The 24,289-nt window shown below is 37.1% G+C and overlaps 1 protein-coding gene and 1 long non-coding RNA gene across 2 annotated transcripts in view; both read right to left on the reverse strand.

Annotated features, from left to right (window-relative positions):
• FER (FER tyrosine kinase) overlaps positions 1-24,289 on the reverse strand; it is a 162,025-nt gene that overhangs the window by 23,385 nt on the left and 114,351 nt on the right. Inside the window, 1 exon segment of the mRNA XM_010725904.3 lies at positions 20,946-21,069. Coding sequence (XP_010724206.1) covers positions 20,946-21,069 — 124 coding nt within the window.
• On the reverse strand, positions 10,446-14,449 carry LOC116217542. Its single transcript, XR_004162210.1, has 2 exons — positions 11,903-14,449; positions 10,446-11,745 (listed from the first exon to the last, which is right to left on the reverse strand). It is a non-coding gene; the product is annotated as an uncharacterized LOC116217542 (long non-coding RNA).

Raw genomic sequence — 24,289 nt, forward strand, 5'->3', positions numbered from 1 at the left:
AAAGTAGAATACAGGAGGTTCCCTCTGAACACCAGGAAGAAATTCTGTGCTGTGCGGGCAACAGTGCACTGACACACACTGCTAAGAGGGTGGTGAGGGGACTGAAGGTCAAGACATATGAGGAGCAGCTGAGGTCCCGGGTGTGCTCAGCCCAGAGCAGAGGAGCTGAGGGGAGGCCTCATGGCAGCTGCAGCTCCTCATGGGGAGAGAAAGGCAGCACTGAGCTCTGCTCTGTGTGACAGCGACAGGGCCCGAGGGAACGGCATGGAGCTGTGTGAGGGGGATATCAGGGGGATATTAGGAAAAGGTTTCTCACTAGAGGGTGGTTGGACACTGTAACAGGCTCTCCAGGGCACTGGGCAGAGCTCAAAAAGTGTTTGGACAATGCTCTCAGACAAAGGGCTTGAATTTTGGATGTGTGAAGTCTCAAGATGGACTAGAAGATCCTTGTGGGTTCCTTCCATCATATTCTATGATTCCATCTCTAAAAGCTGCCTGGACTTGATCCTGGGCACTCTGCTTTGGGTGGCCCTATTGGACCTGATGACCTCCAGGGGCACCTTCCAGCATCAACTACTCTGTGGATCTGCAAATGCTGGGTTAGAAATAATTACTTTTCAGTCTTATAGAAAAAAGCTTCCATTAAAAAAACATGCAACTCACTCTTCTTTCCTGATCTCTCAGTCCTTAGTGTTTGGACATAATCTGCAAAAACTTGTCACTGTAAGTGACCCTTATATTATTAATTTACTGGGGCTGATACAATCTTTGTACTGTTTTGGTTTTTATTTCTGATCCACTATTAAATAAATGCCCAATTTACAACTCCTGCAGGACTGTATTTGCCTTCAGTTCTTCTCTGCTTAAGAGTCATTGTGTTCTTACAATAGAGGGAAGATATTTTTGAGATACAGCTTCCTCACAGCTACTGCTCCTCTCACAAAAAAAAAATCTGTAACCTTTCCAGTTCTTACTAGTAGCCAATCTTTCTTTCCCTTGCATAGTTCAGCTTTGCTGATTTCATTTTGCACTATGTGTTCACAGCCTGATGAACTGCAGAAGGAGACAAGAAATATTTTGTCCTACAACAGTAATTAGGCTTTTCTGCAGCCTCAACTATGACAAATTAATAGTCATAACACAGTATCATCAAAGGTAATCATAATTATTTATAGCTTTGATTGGGAATGTAACTTTCTTCTGCTCATTAACACTACTATCTACAATTGTATGCATAAACAGAAAAGGTGTTATACTTTCTACAGTAAGAGAAGCTAAGCTAGGATATACAGAAATGGGGAAAAAAAATAACCCACACCAATATTATAGCAGATAAAATGAAGGACAGAACCAACATTAAAGGCCAGGGATATAAGAACAGCTTAAAAGCAGGAAGTCCAGATTATTATGTTGCCAAGCCAGTATTTATGAGCCAAGAAACAAAATAAATAATAAATTAAATGATTTAAAACAATAACGAAGAGTACAACAATAGAGTAGAAATGCAATATATATTTCTGTTTTTTCTCCATAGGTTTTAAAATATATTAATTATACAGACCTGTGGAATCAAACTCTATAACCACAAAGTAGTTATAAAAGCAGGTATGTTTTAATCAGTGCTGCACAGACACCAGGTTCAAGGGGGATTGTTCCTCCTAACTTGCACCATGTAGGGCAAAAGCTTGGTACAGATATAAGCCAAACTAATACATAATCAATGATTTTCCTGGAATTCGTATACACATTCATTACGTTTCTGAGAACCCATCAGCATATGGTCCCTCCCTCTTGCACGTGCCCTGTGGGCAGTGGGGGTCTCCTTCTAGTGGTCATGGGATGAAGGCACCTTGTCTTCAACAGAAGTAATCCCATCCTGACACAAAGAACACCTTGTGTGATGTTTCTTCAAGTTTACAATAGGGTTTTGAGATGTTCTTTTCTTATCTGGCCTCACATCCTGTTTACCTGCATTCCTACACAATAGTTAACCCTTATCTTGTCCTCTCCTTACTCACATTCCTGTACAATGGTTAACCCTCAGTTTGTCCTCTCCTAACTCAATACTGTGGAATAAGAGATTAATAAATAAAATGCACTACTCTTTCTTAGAAGTATGTAGAACAAAATCACGTTCGCAGAGGCACATTATTCAAACAGGAAAGACAGGCCAGGTTATTTGGAAGAGACATTAGGTAATTAATATACGAATCTTAAATGTTTTTCTCTTCTTTCTTATCAAGAATAATATGTCAACTAGCACTGCAGTCAAATGTAATATGCAAGGCATATGTTTGTACACGTCTGTAGACCCTTACCTACTGAAACAGAATAGTCATAAATAGATAAATTTACAGAAATTCTCTCTGACCAAGTAGTCAACCTATTTCCTGTATGTGAAGACCTACTGCAACTCTTTAAGTATCTCTATCGAAGAAGATATGATACAATATGCTGCATATTAAATGAATTTGTCTTGTTGTCAAATCTAAACGATTATCAAGCCCTATATCAGTTGATATAGAATATTAATCAAAATGAAGTACTTCCAAAGCGGCTTAGCAGTTAAAAAGTGCAACAGCTACATGAGAGAAAAAATATGTATTTTATGTACAAAAATCTTCCCTAGCTTTTAAGTTTTTTCTGAGAGTTCTCCCTGAAGCTTACAATGCTCTCTTGTGGTAGGAAAAATGGCTGTTTACTTATAATCATTAATTTCAATTTATAATTGAAGTCCAGCTGTGTTATAGAAGAATAATTTACTCCGAGAAGCCAAACAAACCCCTACAAATTAAAACACAGTAAAAAATAAACAGGATAAATAAATGTCTGTTACCACAGTAATACTATTACACACTTGACTTCAGCTGGAATAAGACAACAGCATCATAGAAGATTCTGTCATCTCAGTTTTGCCATCCATGTTCACAGTACTCAGAATTTCTGCTCAGGAACATGATAATCCCTGACCGTATCAAGCTAGAATTATACTAAGCTTCTATTTAAGTCTAATTTTCATGTCAGCAGTTATGTTAGCTCTAATAAGAATCACACTAAATTTGAAAGGGAGGCAGAGGTGGTCCCTGTAAATAAAAATTAAAATGGAGTAGGTTCGGGATTCCACCTGTGCCCTTTGGAGAAAAAACTACTCTGAATAATGGCTGCAGGAAAAGACTGTATAAGCAACAATGGGAGAAAGGGTGGCTTCATGGCAGTGAAAGAGAGGTCAGGAAAGTCTATGTGCAGGACAACCAGTTTGTTCATTTTGGAGCTGTTTATAATGAGCTAACTATTAAAAAGTGATGCTCACAGCCAGAAGGGTTAAAAACTACTTGTATAAGCATTTACAAATTTACTCATCACACTGATCTCAAAAATTCTACCCAGAAATTAATCCAAAAGCAGAAAGCCTTTCTAATCAAGGATTTTCACTTATTCTGCTATCATAATTCCCATACGTAGTTTGTCAAAGCTAGGACTTGGCCCTTATTTCACTGATCTATTTATATTTCCCAGAACCCATGAGACTTGATGAATTATCTGACATCCAGCTTTGCCAGAAACTTTTTCTATCAGGCTTGAGTGACTCAGTTTCTATCTGTGAACAACAAAATACTGTAGCATTGATTCAACAGTTCTTACAGCTCCATATACCTTGATGATCTCTCTCAATCTTCCGAATCAGCTAACATGTCAATAAAGCCTTCTTCAGTGCATACTGCCTTGCATAAGGGATTTTGAAATATCCCCCGACAAACAGTAAGACCTTATTTCAATCAATACTCACAGTGATATAAAAATGCTTCATAAAAAGTATCCTCTCACTACAATTGTGCCAAACAACATAGAAAGAGGCTGAAAACAACAAATGGCAAAAGGAAAGAAAAAGCGTCATGCACTTAGTTCACTGTCTGTTCTACTGTACTCATTCAAACAACTGTGATTTAAGATACATTAAATTTGCTCAGAATCTTTTTATGAGATATACCTTGTGGAACTGAATTTTCCTTTGAATTGAGCTGACCATACATAACCTCACCTAAGTTTCTCTTAGTTTTATAAGAAAAATGCCTTGATTCTAAAAAGACCAACAGTAAGTTGGACAGAATTTTCTTAGTAATTTGATATGCAGAACTATACACCATTTAAGAATCTTGCAGAATATTATCCTCTCTAAAATACTGTTTTTCAGTTGCATAACATTAACTTTCTTTTCAAGAAAGCCCACTAAAATTCATCTTACATTTTTCCTCCATCTATTTTTCATTACACATACAGACACATGCCTACAATAATTCAGCAATAAAACTGCAGCAATGTGAAGCTCTGAGGAATTCCTTTCTAAAGTGTACTGTACAACAATACTACAATGAAGTATACAGTTATTGGCACTAACAGAAGAATGAGCAGCTAAACTTTTATTTTAATTGATGAAACAGCTGTAAGGTTGTATGCATACATATGTCTGTGTATCTCTACTTAAAAAGTAGAAAATGGGAATATTTCCCTCAAAAAAGCCATCTGGAAATTTGTTTTTTATTACCACTGACAAATAGCCTACGAGTTTTTGTACTGTCAAGAAATACTAATTAGAATTTTCTGTTTTAAGAAAAAACACACAAATAAAAACCAGCGCAGTGTATATTACACTATGCTTTAGCTTTGCTACACAAACTTACCTTCTGATCAATGATGCATGATCAAAGAAGAATCTTGTATCTCATTTCTGAGCTGACTGGCAACACATTCTTCCTCCTCTTCCTAATTCATCTATTTCTGCTTTTGTCCTATCCTATGATTTAACCAGTTGTTCATCATCCAACCCTAACACATCATTTACTCACTGCAAATACTATAATCTGCAGTACATTTTCTTTCTAGAACAAATACTAAAAAAAATTGTTTTAAAACAATCAGTAAAAACACCATCAGTGGTATACCGAGTCATAAACATGGCTTGCATCTCCAGGTTATATTTAGTATTTAGACGGTTTTGGACCAGAAGGTGCCTCAATCTTCTCAGTAGTTATAATACAAATATTTGAATTCTAAAATACAGTAAATAAAGAAGAATTACCACTGCAGCTTCATGTTGATTACAACTTTTTGAATAACATATATGAAAGTATACAAAAAAAGTTGTTGACATTGTTTACAGTTGAGTTTAATTATATTTTTTCTGTTAACTTCAAAGCTGTATTTAGCTTGCTTTGGTAAACACACAACAATGGCTTTGCAGCATCTTTTGCAAATAATCTTCGCTCTGTGGACTCAGTTAATTTTTCAGTATGATTTAGTAGTAAAATTCTTTGCCACAAAGATGGCAAGCAAACCACTATTTTATTTTAAATAACCGGACAGCCAGCGTTAACAGACAGGGCTCATTCTAATTCACAGATGTAAAAAATCTAAGTCTTTCATTTATTATTCAATTTCAGCGGGAGGTTAGGACCCTTTGTTGAATACTGATTTCCCACGATATCTTGATATATTCAGATTCACACATTACCATTTCCTCGTAAGTATTACTATTAAAGCTAAAATACTCTGCAAACTTCACTTTTAAATCGATTCTAAAAAAATAACATTTTAAAAATAGGAGTATATTCAATAAGAAACTAGGTAACAGAGCTATTCTTGAAACAGTATGTAAATGTTTAAATTGCTCCAAATAAGGGTACATTTTCGGCTGTGGAAGACATTAGAAAACTTCAAAGTTACTTGCAGAACTACTTTCTCCATGAAACTAGACTGCATCAGCTAGCAAAACATGGAGGAAACACATCTGGTACTGCAATATCACATTCTACCTCTTAAAGCTCAGTAGTAAGCACAGAAGCTAAAATTTCTTTGTTGAGAGCAAAGGAAGATAAGACTACATGGAACTATGGAACTAAAAAGATATGAAGTAGAAATGCCTAGATATTGTAGCTGATAACAATGTATAGCTGTGTACTGCATACATACCATAAGCACCATATTTTCCTCACCTTCAAACTATCAAAATGCGAGTCAGTACGTGAACTTAATGAAAAACATGGGTGCTTTTGACTACTCTGGATGGTCATTCATTTCAGTGCAGACAGTTCAGAAAGAGTGAACACTCCCAGTTAAGAATTATACAGTAACTTCTGTCTGATACAATTTCAGCATCGTTTCCACTTCTTAAAGTGAAAAGGCGGAGCTGAGAAGTCAAGAAACAAAAACGGTAATGTAATCTCTAAAACCTGAGGAATGCTGTGGCAGTTAATAGTTGGGATGGACTGCCAGAGGCAGTCTGAACAGGAACCTTGCTCTGGTCTCATCCCCAGCCGCAGGACTTCATCCCTGAAGGCCTCCACGTTAGTTTCTTTCAAAAGAAACAAATTCGTGTTAAACTAAGATTTCAAGTCATGTGTAGGTTGCAGTTACACTCATGTTTCCCTAAAAATACTATGCAGACAGTAACGTTGTTAGAAAAAAGTTACATTCTAATGGAATCTTAAACTCTAGTTGCTGAGGAATGAGATGTACCAAGACAAAAAGCACAAGAAGTGTAATGCTATATATATGCTATATATATGCTGTTTCTAGCTATCATGAAAAATAATTCACCTTCAGTTTTCCCTATATTATATTAGTTACTGGTGAATTCCATCATATACATTTTTATTACAATACTTAATTGTCAATATGAACATTATTTTTAAAAATAAATAAGTCTAAACAGTAATTCTGCAATAACATGCTAAATAATTTAACTATCTTTAGCTTATGTAATTTAGACAAAGTAAAATTTAGATAACCTATATAGTTTATGTACTCTTAGGCAATAACATGCCCAAACAATTTCTCTCTTTGTGATATTTCTAATCATCATCCATCGAAAAGTGACATACTGAAATCTCAAAGGATATATTCCCCATTTTGCAGAGAATACAGCAGAGATGATATTCAAGCACAACCATTAACAGAGAAAGTTTATCACAGAATGAAAATATCAACTCCACCAAGATCTTTAACAGATATTTTAAACAGGAATATAAAGGACTATCAGACTGAATTTCCCAGGATACCGTTCAGCTGATAGGCTGCTTAATAATGAGAAATAAGTTGAAACCGAAAGGACATTTCAAATAGTAGAGATAAAATGTTATAACTCTCTTTTGAAAAGAAAAGCCCTCCACAGAATGAAAAAATAAATTTCTGTTTATTTTCTATGAAGAAATTCCAATCTGCCATTACAAACTGAGTAACAGAAGAACTTATTACGTCTTATACAAAACCAGCCTCTGGTAATTTTTTTATTATTACTGTTAGCCTCAGAACAAGCATAATTAAACAACAACTTTGTTTTGCACTTCTATTAATAGATGCCACAGTAATGAGATATTTGATGAGAAAATTAGCAAATGGCAATGATAATTTGTGCTAGAAATTACCAACAGCAAACAAAATCTGCCCTAACAGCAGCTGAAGAAAGCAATGTGGCATGGATTAAAAAAAAAATAAAAATAATAAAAAAAGAAAGACAAAAGAAAAAGAAGACAATAGCACTTCAAGTTACATCATTAATGTGTTAATCACTACATAATGCTTTGGCTTACATGACAGGGTCTTGATAGTGGGGGGCTGAAGGTGTGGCCTCTGTGAGCAGAGCTCAGCAGTGCCCCATGTCAGATCTGCCACTGCCAGAGCTGAGCCATGGGTGATGCTGACTGTGCTCTGAGAGAGCCAATTTAAGAGAGGGAAAACTGCTGCACAACAGCATCTAGGAGATAGGAGTGAGAAATGGGAAAGAAGCGGCTGTGTTAGTGCAGAAGGAGGGCAGGAGGAGTTCCAGGAGAGGCCCATAGGAGAGCCGGCTGTCCCCCTGCAGCCTATGGGCACTGTGTGGAGCAGATCTCCCCATGCAGCTGCAGAGGCGTCCACAGTGCAGCAGTGGATGACACCTGGAGGAGGCACAGCCCACGGACACCCCCACAGCAGCAGCATTGGGCTGGAGCTGCAGCCTGGAGGCAGCAGCCTGTGGTGGGGCAAGAGGGCTGTTGGGAACTGAAGATGGTAGGTGGCAAACAGTAAAGTAACCTGTTCCTGAAGGTCCGCAGCCCACTGAAATGACTCACGTTGGAGAAGTTCTTAAATAACTCGTGCTGGTGCAGCCTGTGGAGGACTGCATCCCATGTGGAGGGCTCACAATGGAAAGGGGGATGAGTGTGAGGAGGAAAGAGCAGCAGAGGGGAGCTGTAAGGGACTGAGCACAGCCCTCGTTCCCAATGGGGAAGGTGGGGAGTGAAAGTGAGTCTGGGAAGAAAAGAGGAGGGAAAATGTTTTAAGTTTTCTTTTACTTCTCACTATACTACTTTGTTACTAATTGGCAACAAATTATTATTCCTCAAGTCAAGTCTGTTTTGCCCATGCTGGTTATTGGTGAGCCTATCTTTACTGAATCACACAAGATTGTTTGCCCCATCCTGGTGAGCACTTGGTGACCAGCCAAAGTTAACTCACAAGTTAATATGCCCACCTGTGTACTCTACTGCTTATTTAAACCAAACACAACACCAAAAACCTACCATATATGCATTTTCTGCACACCATGATTACAGAATTCTCTGATATCAGGAATTTGTGTCACATATAATGCAGGACTGCACATGTAACATAGCATGGCCTTACTGAGATAGCATGATATATTCAGTTTCAGAGTCAACAAAAATGCAGCCTGACATTTTTATATCACACACCGATCATCCAAATCCATGCATCTGTTATTCTAATCAGAAACCTTCAGAACTATTTCTGCAGCTACGGAAAGCTAAATCGGAGATGCAGGACATAACTAATTTGCTTTTATTGGAGGTTGGGGTGAATTTCAAATAAAGCACACAATGAAAAGCAGTATCAATCTCTATAACAAATACATATGGTCTGCACAGAAAAAATGTATTATTCTTCCTTTTGAAATCTTTTGTTATTCAGCTATGCAAAGATTCAATAGTTTAGGGAAAAAGAGTATAAGGAAGCTCACATCTTTTTTCAGAAGCATTTCTTCATCATAGGTCAAACCCAGATACATTACAGCACATTTAGAATTTGATAATCTAGTAATGGTTTTGAATTTTCAAACTCTGCCCAGAACTAAATCTGATGCTGCAATACAGTACTTCAGGAGACTTCCATATTCCAAGCTCATGATTACTGTTTGTATAGAAAAGTTTGGAAATCAAGAATCAACTATGTTAATAGAAAAATGGAGCCACACTTTCAGATGTATTTTTGACACAAATCTTCATGCTCTATAGAGATTTTTTTTTAATTCTACCAGTATCCAGTGTTGAGCCTTGCTGTGTGTTGAACAGACAGTCCATGCAGCAATAAAAGAACAATGTTTTATTCCTTCATGTAGGCTTCAACCAAAGACTCCCAAGATTGGACAGCACTCTGAAGAGTACCAGAATTAGTTTTGATTGAGTCTGCAACTCAACAGAGAACTCGGAAATAATGTAGCCTTGAGTATTTGTCTGTATGTATAGTGAGAATACAAGTGTTTCCCAGTGGTATTCTACATGACACAGAACCTGGGGGAAAACTCACAGATTCCCTGTCTGATGACGAGTAAAGAGAGATGTTTCCAAACACAACTTCTACAAACCTCAGTAAACTCCTCAATGCATGCATGACTAGAATCTGAAGTGGAAATCCCATAGGTATCAAGTAGTTGGGTGATAAATAGTCATAGCACCCAACTGTAAGAAATGAACTAAGATTAGATACTTTGAAAGTTGCAAACAAAAAAAAACGTGACTCATATCCAGGGATGTTACTTGATTCTTAGTCCTGCCTTGCTAATGGAGAGAACTGGGTGAAAAGCACGTGACAGTGCTACAAACTATGGAATCAAGCTATGGACTATCAAAGTATGGAATCAAGTGATAGTCATAGTCCAGTCACTGTTAGAACAGAACTTCAAGGACCGCTGTTTATCTTTAACGTTTGGGAAGACACAATTCTGAAAGATGAGATTAAAACTCTCACTTCCCTACTTTTTGTTAAAAAAAGTCAATGCTACCTCTGATTATCTGAATGTGCTGCCTTAAGAAGAGCAAAAGGAAGGACTGAGGAGTGCCAAATTGTTAGAGCTGTTAGAACTCTGAAATGCTGTTCACTTGCAGTTGCTTTCTTGGTGACTTAGTTTTCTGAGTCATAAGAGCAATATCTGAGATTGGCATTTGAGACAAGGTTTTGAAGACAAAATGACAGTGCTAAGCAAAAACTATTAAGAATTAATCAACAGCCTAGGGATATGGATCAGAAATCTATATAAGCATGGTGTAGCAGACACTCAGTCATCAGATCAAGAGAACAAGAGTCTAAAGCCTTTTAATGAAAGCTTGCCATAAGAAATCATGTAGATGCATGTGACTTTATGCCCATTCTTTTTTTTTCTTTTTTTTTTTTTTTTAAATCAGCATATACATTTGAATGTATGATAATTTATGTTAGGCATGAAAACAATTCTAAGAAAGGAATATTTTGATCTATTAATTCTAGATACAGCCACAGGAATTGAGTTTCTGAATACTCACTTTCTGATTCCTACAATACTACAAAAAGTATCTTTTATAAAGGTCCTCAATGCCATGGAATGTACAAAAGGCAATTCTGATGAAGGTAGTGTTGTTCTGTGAAATAAAGATCCTTTTGTTGTCAAGAACAGGTCAATCTGCAAAAATCTCTTTTGCAGGCTAAAAAATATGAACCATTGTCCCCACTACAATTGAATAATCTCTAACAAAGAAACCAACTTAAACTTTAAATAAAGAAAGTTTCTGAAATGAAATAGTAAATCTTCATTTCTACTTAGAAAGAACTTCCTGTCATTTTTTTTTTTTTTCCTAAAGCATAATGATACAAACTCCAAAGTTCCACAAGCAATACCTGAATTTTCTGCCGCAATACTCTGCGAGAAGAGACCATGTAAAGGATGGAAGCATGCAGTACAGAATGACATATAAAAAGTAAACATTTTGCAAATAAATAATTTAAGCTAACAATTCTGCATTATAGTTAGTTAGACTTCATATATTTATAAAACTGAAATTTAAAGTTAAAATATGAAAAAGATTGCCTTCCTGAATTTTGTATTTTCTAGATTCATATGAGACTTACTCTGTTTTGCAGACTCATGTCACCAAGTAGTACGTGAATTTCAGTATGATATATTGTTATCATTCCTGCTTTTGCTTAGACACAGATTATAATGCAGCACTGTGTTGCCAAAGTTTAAAATGCTTCAAATAGCAAATATGAAATTAAATGTTCCTCATATTACTTTCACAATAGTATTAAAGGAAATAGGTTGATTGAGAGGGAAAAGAATTAATAAATGACTAGGAATTAACCAACTCAGTAGTTCAAATGGAAAGGAAGTAAGCAAATAGGAACAACACCAACTTTTTCAATTTTAATTACACAAATGACATGGAAAATTTAAGATCTCCTAAAGGAAAAAGAATCAAATGGAATGCCAGTCTTCCAAGCTCATCCCTGAGCAAAAGTTCATCAAGAATATCATACTGAATCACCTGTGCAAAAATCAGTAATTTCTGGCTATGTAATGTAAGCACATTTATTTTTACAAGTTGAAACTCAGTCTATGATATTCCAATCTATTCCTAAACAGCAAACACAGTGAAATGTAGAAGTGTTCTCCTCTCCTCTTCTCCTAGATAACAACAGCTGAAGAACACTGCATTGGTAATTCTAGGATTGGAAGCAAATGCGGTAATGTGAAAACTGTGAAAAATAGTTCCTTGGAGCATTGCAAAGCACTGACACATTTATACTGATAAATGTTATGGTTTGAAATACAGTTTTAAATAGCCAATTATAAATAAAGGTTCTGCACAAACAAAAGTACCTCAACGGTACCATACCCTTGGAGAACAGAGAGGCTGAAGACACCAAGGGCATGGTGCAGCACTACCAGAGTCCATATTCACTGCTGCCTGTAGAGGATTGCAGCATCCACTCCCTACACGAGAAGTAGCGTCAAGGGGTGTGGCTACAGAGCAGTGCCACTGTTTAGGCAATAATCAACACTTCCTTGAATTGCTTAGCAACGACTAGGACTCCAAAGAGCTGTCTTTTAAACCTACTCTTTTCAGAAAGGGCAGATAAATCATCAGTTATGAACAAAACATGTAGGAGAGAAAGTTATTCAGTCTTCCTGAATACCTGCTGCAAGTCTGGATCATCTCTCCACATAAATACCATGCATTTGTAATGGTTCTTCCACTTCCTATGGTACTTATATTATGACTAATAAACCAAATAAAAAATAATAACCTGTGTAAAATCCATAGAGTTGTAACTGCACAGTATAGTTTGATAAATTCACAGGATTTAGTGAAAAAAAGCTCACTAGACAAGAGGCAAAATGGAAGGTTTCATAAAACACATGCAAAGGAAGAAATAAAAAATTTGACAAAGATGTTTTATAGTATGGCAGAATGAAGTTTCTTTTTTCCCCAACAATAACAACATATCTTTATTAAGTAGCCAAGACACACTTAAAGCTCTTTATTAGTGTTCACGTTTGTGGTTATAGCTTTAAATATAATAAATACGACTTCTAATACCCATACTGTAAAAAAATACAATTTTATATGAAACAGAGACATTATATAAATAACGTTTAAAATCAGTTATTCAGTGATGTGCTGTTTCAACTGTACCACCGATAATAAATTTCTGAAAGTCTCACTTGTCGAAGCGCAATCAACTATAATTAACCATCAACAGTATAGATATTTTTGATACAGTAATAAAGAAATAAATAATCAAATATGAAACGTATAGAAACTAAATTTTGCACCATCGCTCAATTTTATACATGCTGTTCTGAATGAATCATAAAAAGCTAATTAATAATGACAATTAGTGTATTTAGAAGCATACAGACACAAGACTAATAAGTGTTATGAAGATCAGTAACTAAAGTTTGTGTGATACCCCTCCCAAGGATAAAATATAAATAAGGTCACAGATTTAATACTTATTTCACTAATATTTTCCTTTATGAAGCCTTTAATACTTCCTCAAGGAAATTCATGAATTATTGAAGTGGATATCATTTTGTAAGAAATTACTACCTGCACAATAAACCTTTATGAGCCTATCTAGATGATAGAAAGGCAAATTCATTCCACAGAAACATAGTCTTTCTTCCTAAGACATCAGCAGCACAGAAATTACAACAAACGTACTGCAATACCAACTTCTAATCTCTTAGTGCTATAGGAGGAATGCTGTATACAAGGAAACATGCTCAAGGAGAATGAGATAATCTCAGAATGAAAAAAGCCATTCTACTGAGCACTGAGTTACCAAAAGGAGGCAGTGACATGTATTTAGCTCCTGCCTTTCACAGGATGTAGGTACAGAAATCAAGTAAGCAGGTTCTGAGGCAACTGGCAGATGAAGCTGCCAAGCTGCTATCTATGATATTTGGAAGGTCATGGCAGCCTGATGAAGTTCCCACTGATTGGAAAAGGGGAAACATAACCCCCATTTTCAAGAAGGGAAAAAGCCAAGATCCAGAGAACTACAGGCCAGTCAGTTTCACCTCTGTGCTTGGCAAGATCATGGAGTGGATCCTCCCGAAGGCCCAACTAAGACACACAGAAAATAAAGACGAGGTGATTGGTAGTATGGCTTCACCCAGGGCAAGTCTTGCCTGACAAGCTTGGTGGTCTTTTACGATGGAGTTACAGTGTCAGTGGATAAAGGAAGAGATCATCATCTACATGGACTTGTGCAAAGCATTTCACACTATCTCGCTTGACATCCTGGTCACCAAATTGGAGAAAAATGGATTTGATGGATGGACTACTCCCTGGATAAGGAATTGGCTGGATGGTCTCACTCAGAGAGATGTGGTCAACAGCTCAATGTCCAAATGGAGACAGGTGATGAGTGGGGTACCTCAGGGATCAGCATTGAGATCAGTGTTTTTTAACAACTTTGTATGCAACATGAACAGTAGGATCAAGTGCACCTTAAACAAGTTTGGAAACAATAACAAGCTGAAAAGTACAGTTGAGTCACTAGAGGGAAGTGATGCTATCCAGAGGGACCTGGACAGGCTTGAGAGGTGGCCCATGCCAACACTGTGAAGGTCAACAAGGTCAAGTGCAAGGGTCCTGCATCTGGGTTGGGGTAATCCCAAACACAGATACAGGTTGGGTGGAGAACGGCACGAGAGAAGCCCTGGATAGAAGGACTTGGGAGTGTCAAATAATGAAAGATTCAATGTGAGCCTGCAATATGCACTTGCAGCACACAAGGCCAACCATATCCTGGGCTGCATCAAGAAAAGCATCAACAGGTTGAGAGAGGTCTTTCCGCCCCTCTACTCTGCTTTTGAAGGGACTGAGTGTACCCTCAGTAAGTTTGCAGACGACACAAAGTTGGGAGGGAGTGTTAATCTGTCAGAGGAGAGAAAGGCACTACAGAGGGACCTGGATAGACTGGATTGATGGGCCAAGTTTAACTGTATGAGTTTCAATAGGGCCAAGTGTCAGGTCCTGCATTTTGGTGACAACAACCCCAGGCAACCCTACAGGCTTGGGGAGGAGTGACTGGAAAGCTGTCTGACAGAAAGGAACCTTAGTGTACTGATGGACAGTCGGCTGAACATGAGCCAGCAGTGTGCCCAGGTGGCCAAGGAGGCCAATGGCATCCTGGCTTGTATCAGGAGTGGTGTGGTGAGCAGGACTAGGGAAGTCATCCTGCCCCTGTACTGAATACTGGCCCCACTTTGAGCACTGTGTTCAGTGTTGGTCACCTCAGTACAGAAAGGACATTGAGGTGCTGGATCAGGTCCAAAGAAGGGCAACAAGGCTGGTGAAGGGGTTGGAGAATATGCCCTACAGGGAGAGACTGAAGGAACTGAGGCTGTTTAGTCTGGGGAAGAGGAAACTGAGGGGAGACCTTATTGCTCTCTTCCAATATCTGAAAGATGCTTACAGGAGAGTCGGGTTGGTCTCTTCTCACTGGTGACTGATGACAGGACGAGGGGAAATGGCCTCAAGTTGCACCAGGGTAGGTTTAGGTTGGATATTAGGAAATGCTTCTTTACAGAAAGGATTGTTAAGCACTGGAATAGGCTTCTCAGGAGGTGGTTGAGTCACCACCCCTGGATGTGTTTAAAAACCATTTGGATGTGGTGCTCAGGGACATGATTTAGCGGTAGGTCATTAAGAGTTAGGGTAGTATGGTTAGGTTGCAGTTGGCCTTGACTTGGACTTTAAGGTCTTTTCCAACTTGAGCTATTCAATGATTCTATACTTCTACTGTGTCCAGTTCTGGAGCCCCAAGCATTAGAAGGACATGGAGTTGTTAGAGCAAGTCCTGAGGAGGGCCACAAAGATGATCAGAGGGCTGGAGTACCTCCCCTGTGAAGACCAGCTGTGAGAGTTGGGGCTCTTCAGTCCAGAGAAGAGAAAGCTCTGAGGACACCATACAGCTGCCTATCAGTACCAGAAGGGGGCCTACAGAAAAGCTGGGGAGGGAATTATGCCCTTATTAGAAAGGCATGTAGTGATGGGACAGGGGAAAATGGTTTTAAACTGGAAGAGGGTAGATTTAAACTAAATATTAGGAAGAAATTCTTTAATGTGAGAGTGGTGAGACACTGGAACAGGTTGTCCAGTGAGATTGTGAATGCCCCCACCCTGGAAGCATTTAAGGCCAGGGGCTGGATGAGGCTTTGAGCAGCCTGGTCTAGAATGAAGTGTCCCTGTCTATAGCATGGGGGCTGGAACTGGATGATCTTAAAAAGTCCCTTGCAAACCAAACCATTCCATTATTCTATGATTCTTCTGTGCTCTTAGAAAGGAGACCTGCTCAGCTCTGGAATTTAAGCCACTACCCTCTTGATCCCTAAGATAATTAAATTACTACTGACACACTAAACAGAACAGCAAACTGAAAAGATCACTTTTCATCTTTTTTGTGGTAGCTGAGCGACTGCGACAGAAATGAACAAAAAATTCACAAGAAAGACTAATTAAATCACTCAATATAGTTCCAATTCCTGGTTGGAAAAGAGTTGATACCTCTTTCCAAGATTCTTTACATTAATACACTGAAAGGGAAAGAAAAAATCTGAGAACAAAGAAAAGCATGTAAACTAGATAAAATAGGTATTTTCCCAGTCATTTATAATTTAATTAACTGTCCATATTTAATCAGAACTATAGAAATCCCAAATTAACATGCACAATGCCCAAGTTTCATAGTATGAAGCTAAGCCAACCAGTTTTACCTTGATGAGGAGTTCCTACTACCTAGAAAACAACATTAAATAATACTGTATTTGCACTAAGGAAAAAAAAAAAGGTGTAGTATCATAAATAAAAATGGAGAAATTGGAATACACAACTTGATTGTCTTATCAATGAATAACATCTTTAATTCAAAGTACGGCAAATTTCCAGAATAGTAGCTGCCCAGACTGAAAAGAAAGCTTGACTAAAGGGATACACCTTGAATTCTGTTTTTTCACATCTTCTCACACATTGAAAATAACTCATTTGTTCTGGTACCAACTTTATGTTACATTTGGCAGGTGAATAAATGAAGATTGCTAAAATTTAGTGAAAATATTTACTAACTGACCACTTTAAAGATTCCAACTTTTAATACAGTTCTCTCTTAATACTACATGTTGAAATTTGTTTAAACTGTTATTTTTAAAATCAAACTACTCCTTGTCTGTGAAAGCTCTTCAGGAAGGAGAAAAGCAATTTAATTCTCAAGTAAAGCAGTGAAACCACAATTGAACAAAATAATTAACTGAAGAAAATATATTTCTACTAGTTTGAATTAGAACCATGCATGTATGACTCGTAGATAAAGCTACAACACAATTTTGCACACAGAAATAATTTTTTCTAGACAAAACTGACTTCCTAATTTTGAAAGGTTGTACTGACTACCAAATGATAGAAACAGAGGAAACACAAAATACAATTGCTTTTCTCAGTTCTAAAAAATTTTTCCAATTGAGTACTACCATAATTTCAGTAATTTTCTTTAAAACTGGTGGGGAAGTGAGGGGTGGAGGGGGAGTGTTCAAATTCTGAGCAACACAGTTGCCCTGGGTAGGTCTGGAAACTAAAAATGAATTATGGACATTCAACACATGCAAATCAAATTCTGCTGAAGAAGATCACTCATGAATGCTTATTGAAACAACTGAAGTTATCACATCTCCATCCCAATCTTCTGTTTCTAATTAACAGGAAATAAATGGATCTAAACAATAGCAAGGGATAAAAATGAAAAGCAGGCAACAATACTTTAAACTCATTTTAATAATATGCAGACGAAATAACTGCATTGCTTTGTAAATGTTATTTCTTTTAAAAGCATTTTTTCATGCAGCAGGCTTTTTATTATTATTTTATTTAAGCCCACTCATTTCTGCTTTTTAAACAGAACAAAGAGAGAACAAAAAACAAGTGATTTCTGGACTCCAGAGGAGATGGAAATGAAGATCAAATAATCCCTCACAGGCATTAAGAATTCTAAGTCTGACAAATTCAAACTTTGTACCTGCACTCATTGAAACACCACACCATGCAGAGAAATAAAAATCAAAGGGCAGATTAGTTGTTGCACTGGCCCAATTACTGGAAGACTAAGCCAAGGTGTGACGCGGATAGCAATATCAGGAAGCCAGAACAGATTTAAATTTAAAATATCCTGGCTAGGTATAGCTAGTACAGCTACAACTAAAAAGTGGCACTAAAATCATTTAATAAGCTGCAAGTCTTTAACAGCTAGTCAAACGCACATGGCAGTAAATAATGCTCACCTACACTGCAAAGAAAACAAAATAAACAAGGTTCTGAACAAATATTTAAGACAATAAATAGAGTGCTGTGGAAAATCAATAACATGGAAATGAAAAAAAAAATCATTTTGCTGCAAATACATCTAATGATATATTATTTCTTCAGTAACAGTAATTACATCCTTCTGACTTTTAATCAAAATAAAAAAATATTCCACTGTGCCATTCCATTTTGTCTGCAGCTAATTTTCTTTTTTCCTTTTATTCTAAGAAACACTTTTACTTGATGGAATTTTTGATAAAAAGAGAACAAATTTACTGTTATTTCAAAACAATTCATGTTCTTTTTATACTAAATCTTCTTCCTGCTATACATTAAGTTGTTCCATTCTAATCTCAGCAAAAAATACACCCATGAATTATTTGTCTTACCTTGACCCAACAAGGAGGGAACAAAGACTCCCATATTCCTTGAAGAGATCACACCGCCATGTATTTGCATCTTCAGTGGTCAGGTAAGCAGGGACTTAAGCTCCAAAGGAGTTCTGAGCCTTATACACCTAAGAACTTGCTGACAAAGCACTATACAGTGGGATTTTTAACGTGCTAGCCTCTCACACCCTAATTTAAAACATCTGCTGCGTAGCACAGGAGTGTTGTGTTCACTGGCATGCAATAGGCTCACAATATTCAGCAGGTAACAGATGTTCTGTGCTTCTGTAGCAGATGGGATTTCTTGATAAATGTACAAAGGTGCTCCAAAAGTAATGCCTCCTATTTCATTATGTTGCCACGTGACACCAGAGGCAAATGGTGGTGGTACAGCAGTAGAGGTAGAACTTTCCCACCAATATCCTGTTATAGTTTGTTGCTATTTGACAGATGGCAGCAGTGGGGCACTCTGACAAAATGGCACCTGAAATGGAAGTGCAGATGAACTAAATGTGTGTCAGTGAATTCCTCCATATAGAAAATATGGCACCTATGGACATTCACTGATGATTGCTGAACGTTTATGGAGATCAAACAGTGGATGAGAGCATAGTGCTGCATTTCAGGAATGGTGACAGGGGCAGTGAGTCACATCTGCTGGTGCAGATTTTTTTTACAAGCGTGCTATGCAGGTGCTTGTTTATTGCTGGTGAAAATGCATAGTAACTCTGTTGAACAATAATGTTTTGTAGCTGAGAATTTGCTCTATCAAATAGTGTTATTGTGCCTTTCATGGTACCTTCTATGGAAATAAATAGGAGGCAGTACTTTCAGAGGGACCTGTGTCTATCCAACCAGTCATTAAGGCTGGTTGGACAAACATTCAAAATCCTCAGACAGGAAAACAGATATGAAAAAAAAAAACAGAACTACTACTACTACTAATATTACTAACCTTGGTTGTTTGCTGTCTGATTCAGAGCTTTTCATTATATTTAGGTATCAAATCCAGAACACGAGTATAATAAGGATATGATACACCCAGTGACATAAAACTAAATAAATTTTGAATCTGCCAGAAAATAAGAATGATAAAATAATACTGGAAATGCACATTTAGAGTTATTAACTTACGCATTTCATAAAACTAACAGTGTTCTGGAAGAGTTCATTTGCCTGCTCGGTTGCACTTTGAAACTAATTTTCTTCAGAATACATTTACTAAAAAATTTGCTTCTGCCTTTAAAGGAATTGGTAGTTCTCAACAATAATCTTCCGTGATATTTTGAGGTAATAATAAATAACCTCTGTGATGATTTTGAAAGTTAAAAAAGAAGGTACGAACTAGGTGCATTGGTAAATCTATCACATTAGAAGAACAGGGGATTAGATTACAGCTCTGTTTCGTGATTTTAGATCCATATAGTACAATTGTGCTCAGCTTCCTAATCTTTTCACACTAAGTAAGACAGTTCTATAGGAATACTCTCTCTGAAATGTATTTTTTGAATCTCTAATTACTGTCTTTGTAAACATGCACCTCTTTTCCCTACCCCCCCCCCAAAAAGAAGTTGCAACAAAAACAGAAGAGAGATGATAGGAGAAAATAGTCATTAAGAAGACTGCTATTCTGTTTAAACTTTCTTAAGATAAGTTAAGCCCAAAAAAGTATTTGAAAAGATACACAAATGACACAGTAATAGTACAAGACTTCGTAAAAAGGTTTTGAGCTTACTGTGGTCAGAGGAATGTTTTCAAGATAAATCTACCTTTTTACCTGCAGCTTTTAGAACAATTCATTTTTGATAAAAGAAAGGGAGAAACACAATTCAGATCTCCAAGAACAGCATTCATTAGAACTGTACTAAACATGAAGTGGGCTAATGATGTACCTTCAGTGATGCAGAGTCTATCTATAAATGTCATACAAAGAACAACGAAAAATATCAGTATTAAAAATGACAATTTGTTCCTTACAGTTTCCCTGAAAAGCGGACTAACATCATTCGTTAGTCATATTCCAGCCCTATCACTGTTTACACTGTGATATTTTGAGAGAAAGTAGGTGGAAATTATGTACATTTGCATATTTGATAGAAACTGAGAATAAGTAGCACCAGGGCACACCCAAATGAGAAACAAACAAAAAAGCAGAAACAGTGTATCCAGAGAGCATAAAGCCTGACCCTCTTCCATATATTGGAACTCAATAATACAATCCTAATATTTTAATATAAAGAAATCCAGATAATACTACTTAATCATCTGAGATATCAGTGGAATTTCCTGAAACACACTGCACATACACCTTAACTTCTGTTTTGGCTACGCAGGTACCTGTAAATGAAGATATAAGCTTCACAGATATCTTTTTTTTGCCACAATTCATTGACACTGTATGAGTTATGCTCTCCATAAAGCAAAGTCTTACCATGAAAAAATCATCGTCAATGTATATTAAAACAAATGAGCTATTTAAACCAAATACTGTAGTATTTATTTTGACCCAAATGAACAAAGCATCCAATGACCTGCTTTCAGAAAAAGTGTAGCTCTTAAAAAAAATTCTAGAGATCCTTTGTGTTGAAATTAAGCACCATAAACATTTAATCTGCTAGCATTCCAAATTATCAAAATTACAATATGAGAAAAAAAGTATTTTTCTTACCTGTGTATACAATTTTTCGATTCGAGGTACGCCATACCGGAAGCAGCATCTAATGAAAATTTCACTAACTGTTTGGTTTTCAGCTCATCCTTCTTTTTTCTTAAAAAGGACAGGAAATCGCCTCCTAAAGAAATGACAAAGGTGTACAATGAGACTGACAGATAGGACATTCATATTTATTTCTCATTAAGGTCAAGAGACCAAACAGAATCAAGCTATTCAGCGTAATTCTCAACCCATCAGTTTGAAGTTAGCTTAAGAGAAGGAAGGAAAGAATTAATTACCAGGATGAAAACTGCATGATGAATAAAAGCTGCATTTTGTTACAAACAAAATCTTTAGGAGTGCAACATTAAATACAGACATTCATGAAAACTGCTGACAAAAATAACTTATACTTTGTGACAAATACAGTTCTCTAACTACAGAATGACTGTTGCAAAAGTTTAAAATAATTGCTAATAAAATGATTACTTCCTATTAGGTACAAGAAAACAATTGATTTTAGAGTGAAATAGAGTAGAACAACAGAATGGCTAGAAGAAGCTTTCAGAAATCTTACAGATGAGTGGCCTGATCAGTCCAGGGCTAGCCGAAAGTTTAATTATGTTATTGAGGGCATTATCCAAGTGCCTACTGAACACTGACAGGCACGTGGCATCAATCCTCCTTTCTGGGAAGGCTGTTCCATTGCCAGACTGCATTCATGGTAAAGACATTCTACCTCACGTTCCAATGATTTTTTAACTGATTTGAGGTGTAGCCAATGGAGGGTTAACAAAGTGTTTTACTTATCAGGCAATGTGAACCAATTTGGTGCTAGTAATTAAAAGCGAACAAATATTACTGTGGCTCCACAGTTCATTGTTTTGCAGTAACTAATTTGTTGCTGTCCTGTCTCAGGAGGAGAAGCTGCCAGCAGAAAAGATTCCTGAAAGGCAATCTGTGTTTGTAAACAAAAGTTTCTGAAAACCTGACTTAGAACAAACGTAAGTAGTGGAGGCATTTCTACAACATCATGTTCAGATCGAATATTTTTATTAAAAATTTATTTGAAAATATATTTAATTGTTCCAGGCAAAGACTAGAAATCATAGTGAAGCTTTCCATGTCACAATATTTGTTTGAAAAAGTGTAGCTAGCTCTTGCTCTAGCCTCTTGTTTCTCTTCTCAATGCACTAAACTGACAATAGCAATTCTCTCTTGCAAGTAATTGCACTGCAAAACAATTTCACAAACTACCTTTCTTAGCAAAGTAGAAAGACATTACATAGCTAAAAGTCTCATGTGGAATTTTCTTTGGATTCAGTTCTATTTATATTTCATATTGTAAGAAATACAATCAGAGATTGTTGAAGAAAAGAGTTTGCTGTTGCAAAGTGTAACACTAAAGCCCTTTAAATATTATCATGGAGCAACAGAAGAGTGAATCAGTATCTTAACAACCAATTACTGCACTCTTCATTTACTCATTTTTTCCAGAGATCAAATTTATTTTAGTACAATGATTGGAAGATGATGGCTTGATATGTTGTCTCTTAGTGAAAACTCTGAAAAACTAATACACAAAAAAAATTTCTTCCTTTTTGCTTTTTCTGTACTTACAGTAGTAATATGGGAAAGACACAGAATATTATCACAGAATGACCGCATGGTTGAGGTTGGTATGGTCCTTGTGGCCCAGCCTCTGCTACAGCAGGAACAACCAGGGCAGGGTACCCAGGATCATGTCTAGGTGGCTTTTGGAGATCTCCAAGGAGGAAATCCCACAACTTCTCTGGACAGCCTATGCCAGTGCTCTACCAACTGTGCAACACAGTAGTGCTTCCTGACATTCAGAAAGAACCTCCTCTGTTCCAGTGTGTGTCCACTGTCCATAGTCCTGGCACTGAGCATCAGCAAAAACACCCTAAGTCCATCCTCTTTTCACACTCTCCTGTAAGGTATTTATAGACACTGATGTGATCATTCCTGAGTCTCCTCTCCTGTAGACTGAGCAGTCTCAGCTCTCTCAGGTTCTCCTCATGGGAGAGGTGCTCCAGCCACTCAATTACTCCTGTGGCCCTTTGCTGGACAGTTTTGCATCACATGCAAACTTGGTGAGGCTGCATTCTGCCCCGTAAAGCAGATCACTAATGAAAATGTTAAACAGAACTGGGCCCAGTACTGGCCCCCGGGGCACACCTCTAGTTGTTGGCATTCAGTTTTCTTATTATCCAGATTCCAAATAAACACATGATTAATACATCTGATACATATCTGATTCCTTCTTCAGTCACAGATCTCTGGCAATTTTTAGGAAGGAAGGAATGTATGCAACAGCTAAACACAGTCTGCTCAAAGTAATTTGTAAGAGTAACAAAAGGTTTGTGCAAACCATGTAACTGAAACTATGGGTCATCTAAGTATTTCAAACTAGACTGACAGAGCACGTACAGTGATTATAGGAAAGGTGAGTGATTTATTTTTTTAAACACAGCTTATGCTGGGCAGGCACATGAACAGGCAAATATTGCATCCAGAGTGCACCAACAGCAGTGCTGATGCAGTGGAGCCTGCAACGTCCTTCACTCAAAGGTTGGATAATCCACAGATGGGAAATGAAGGGCTGACTGGATGCCCTTGAAGCTAAAGCCAATTTCAAATGACTTGCATTTTATCTTCCAAAAGATAGTTACATGTATTACACCTTCAAAGTCTGACAGGTTCTATCTTGGAATATTTAATTTTAAATTCTCATGAAATCTTAAAAGAACAGAATAATATTGCAAACTCAACTGAGCAGCAATCATCCTTCTTTTAATCTGAGAGGTTACTGACAGTTTCGTAGCTGACTCATAGATATTGCCAGAGAAAAGGAAGATAAAAACTCCATTGAAGTATGTGTAATTTATTGCATGTATAAACAGAAACATTCTGGTTATAGGAGACAGTTAAAATCATTTTTAAGCAATCCCCCCTCACTCCTTAAACACATACAAACCAGCAACACTACATTCACAGCTGATGGAAATTGTGTTTATATATAAAAATGAATTGTGTTTATATACCGTGCACTTACTGCTCTATACATAGGAATCATCTCTTAATTAGGTAGTATGACTAGTAAGCCTTTATGAATATGAAATTCTTCCAATCTCAACAAATTGAATCACAGTTATGGAAGAGTGCATCAAGAAACCTTATAAAAAAGGTAAGGAAACACAGAGACCGGATGAGGCCCTTGGCAGCCATCACATGGCAGGGAGGTTGGAACCAGATAATGGAATGTTTAAGGTCCCTCTGAACCCAAGCTGCTCTAGGATGCTACAACATTCTAAAAAAAAATATATATATATATATTT

Source organism: Meleagris gallopavo, chromosome Z (assembly GCF_000146605.3).
Source record: "Meleagris gallopavo isolate NT-WF06-2002-E0010 breed Aviagen turkey brand Nicholas breeding stock chromosome Z, Turkey_5.1, whole genome shotgun sequence".
Classification (NCBI taxonomy): Eukaryota; Metazoa; Chordata; class Aves; order Galliformes; family Phasianidae; genus Meleagris; species Meleagris gallopavo.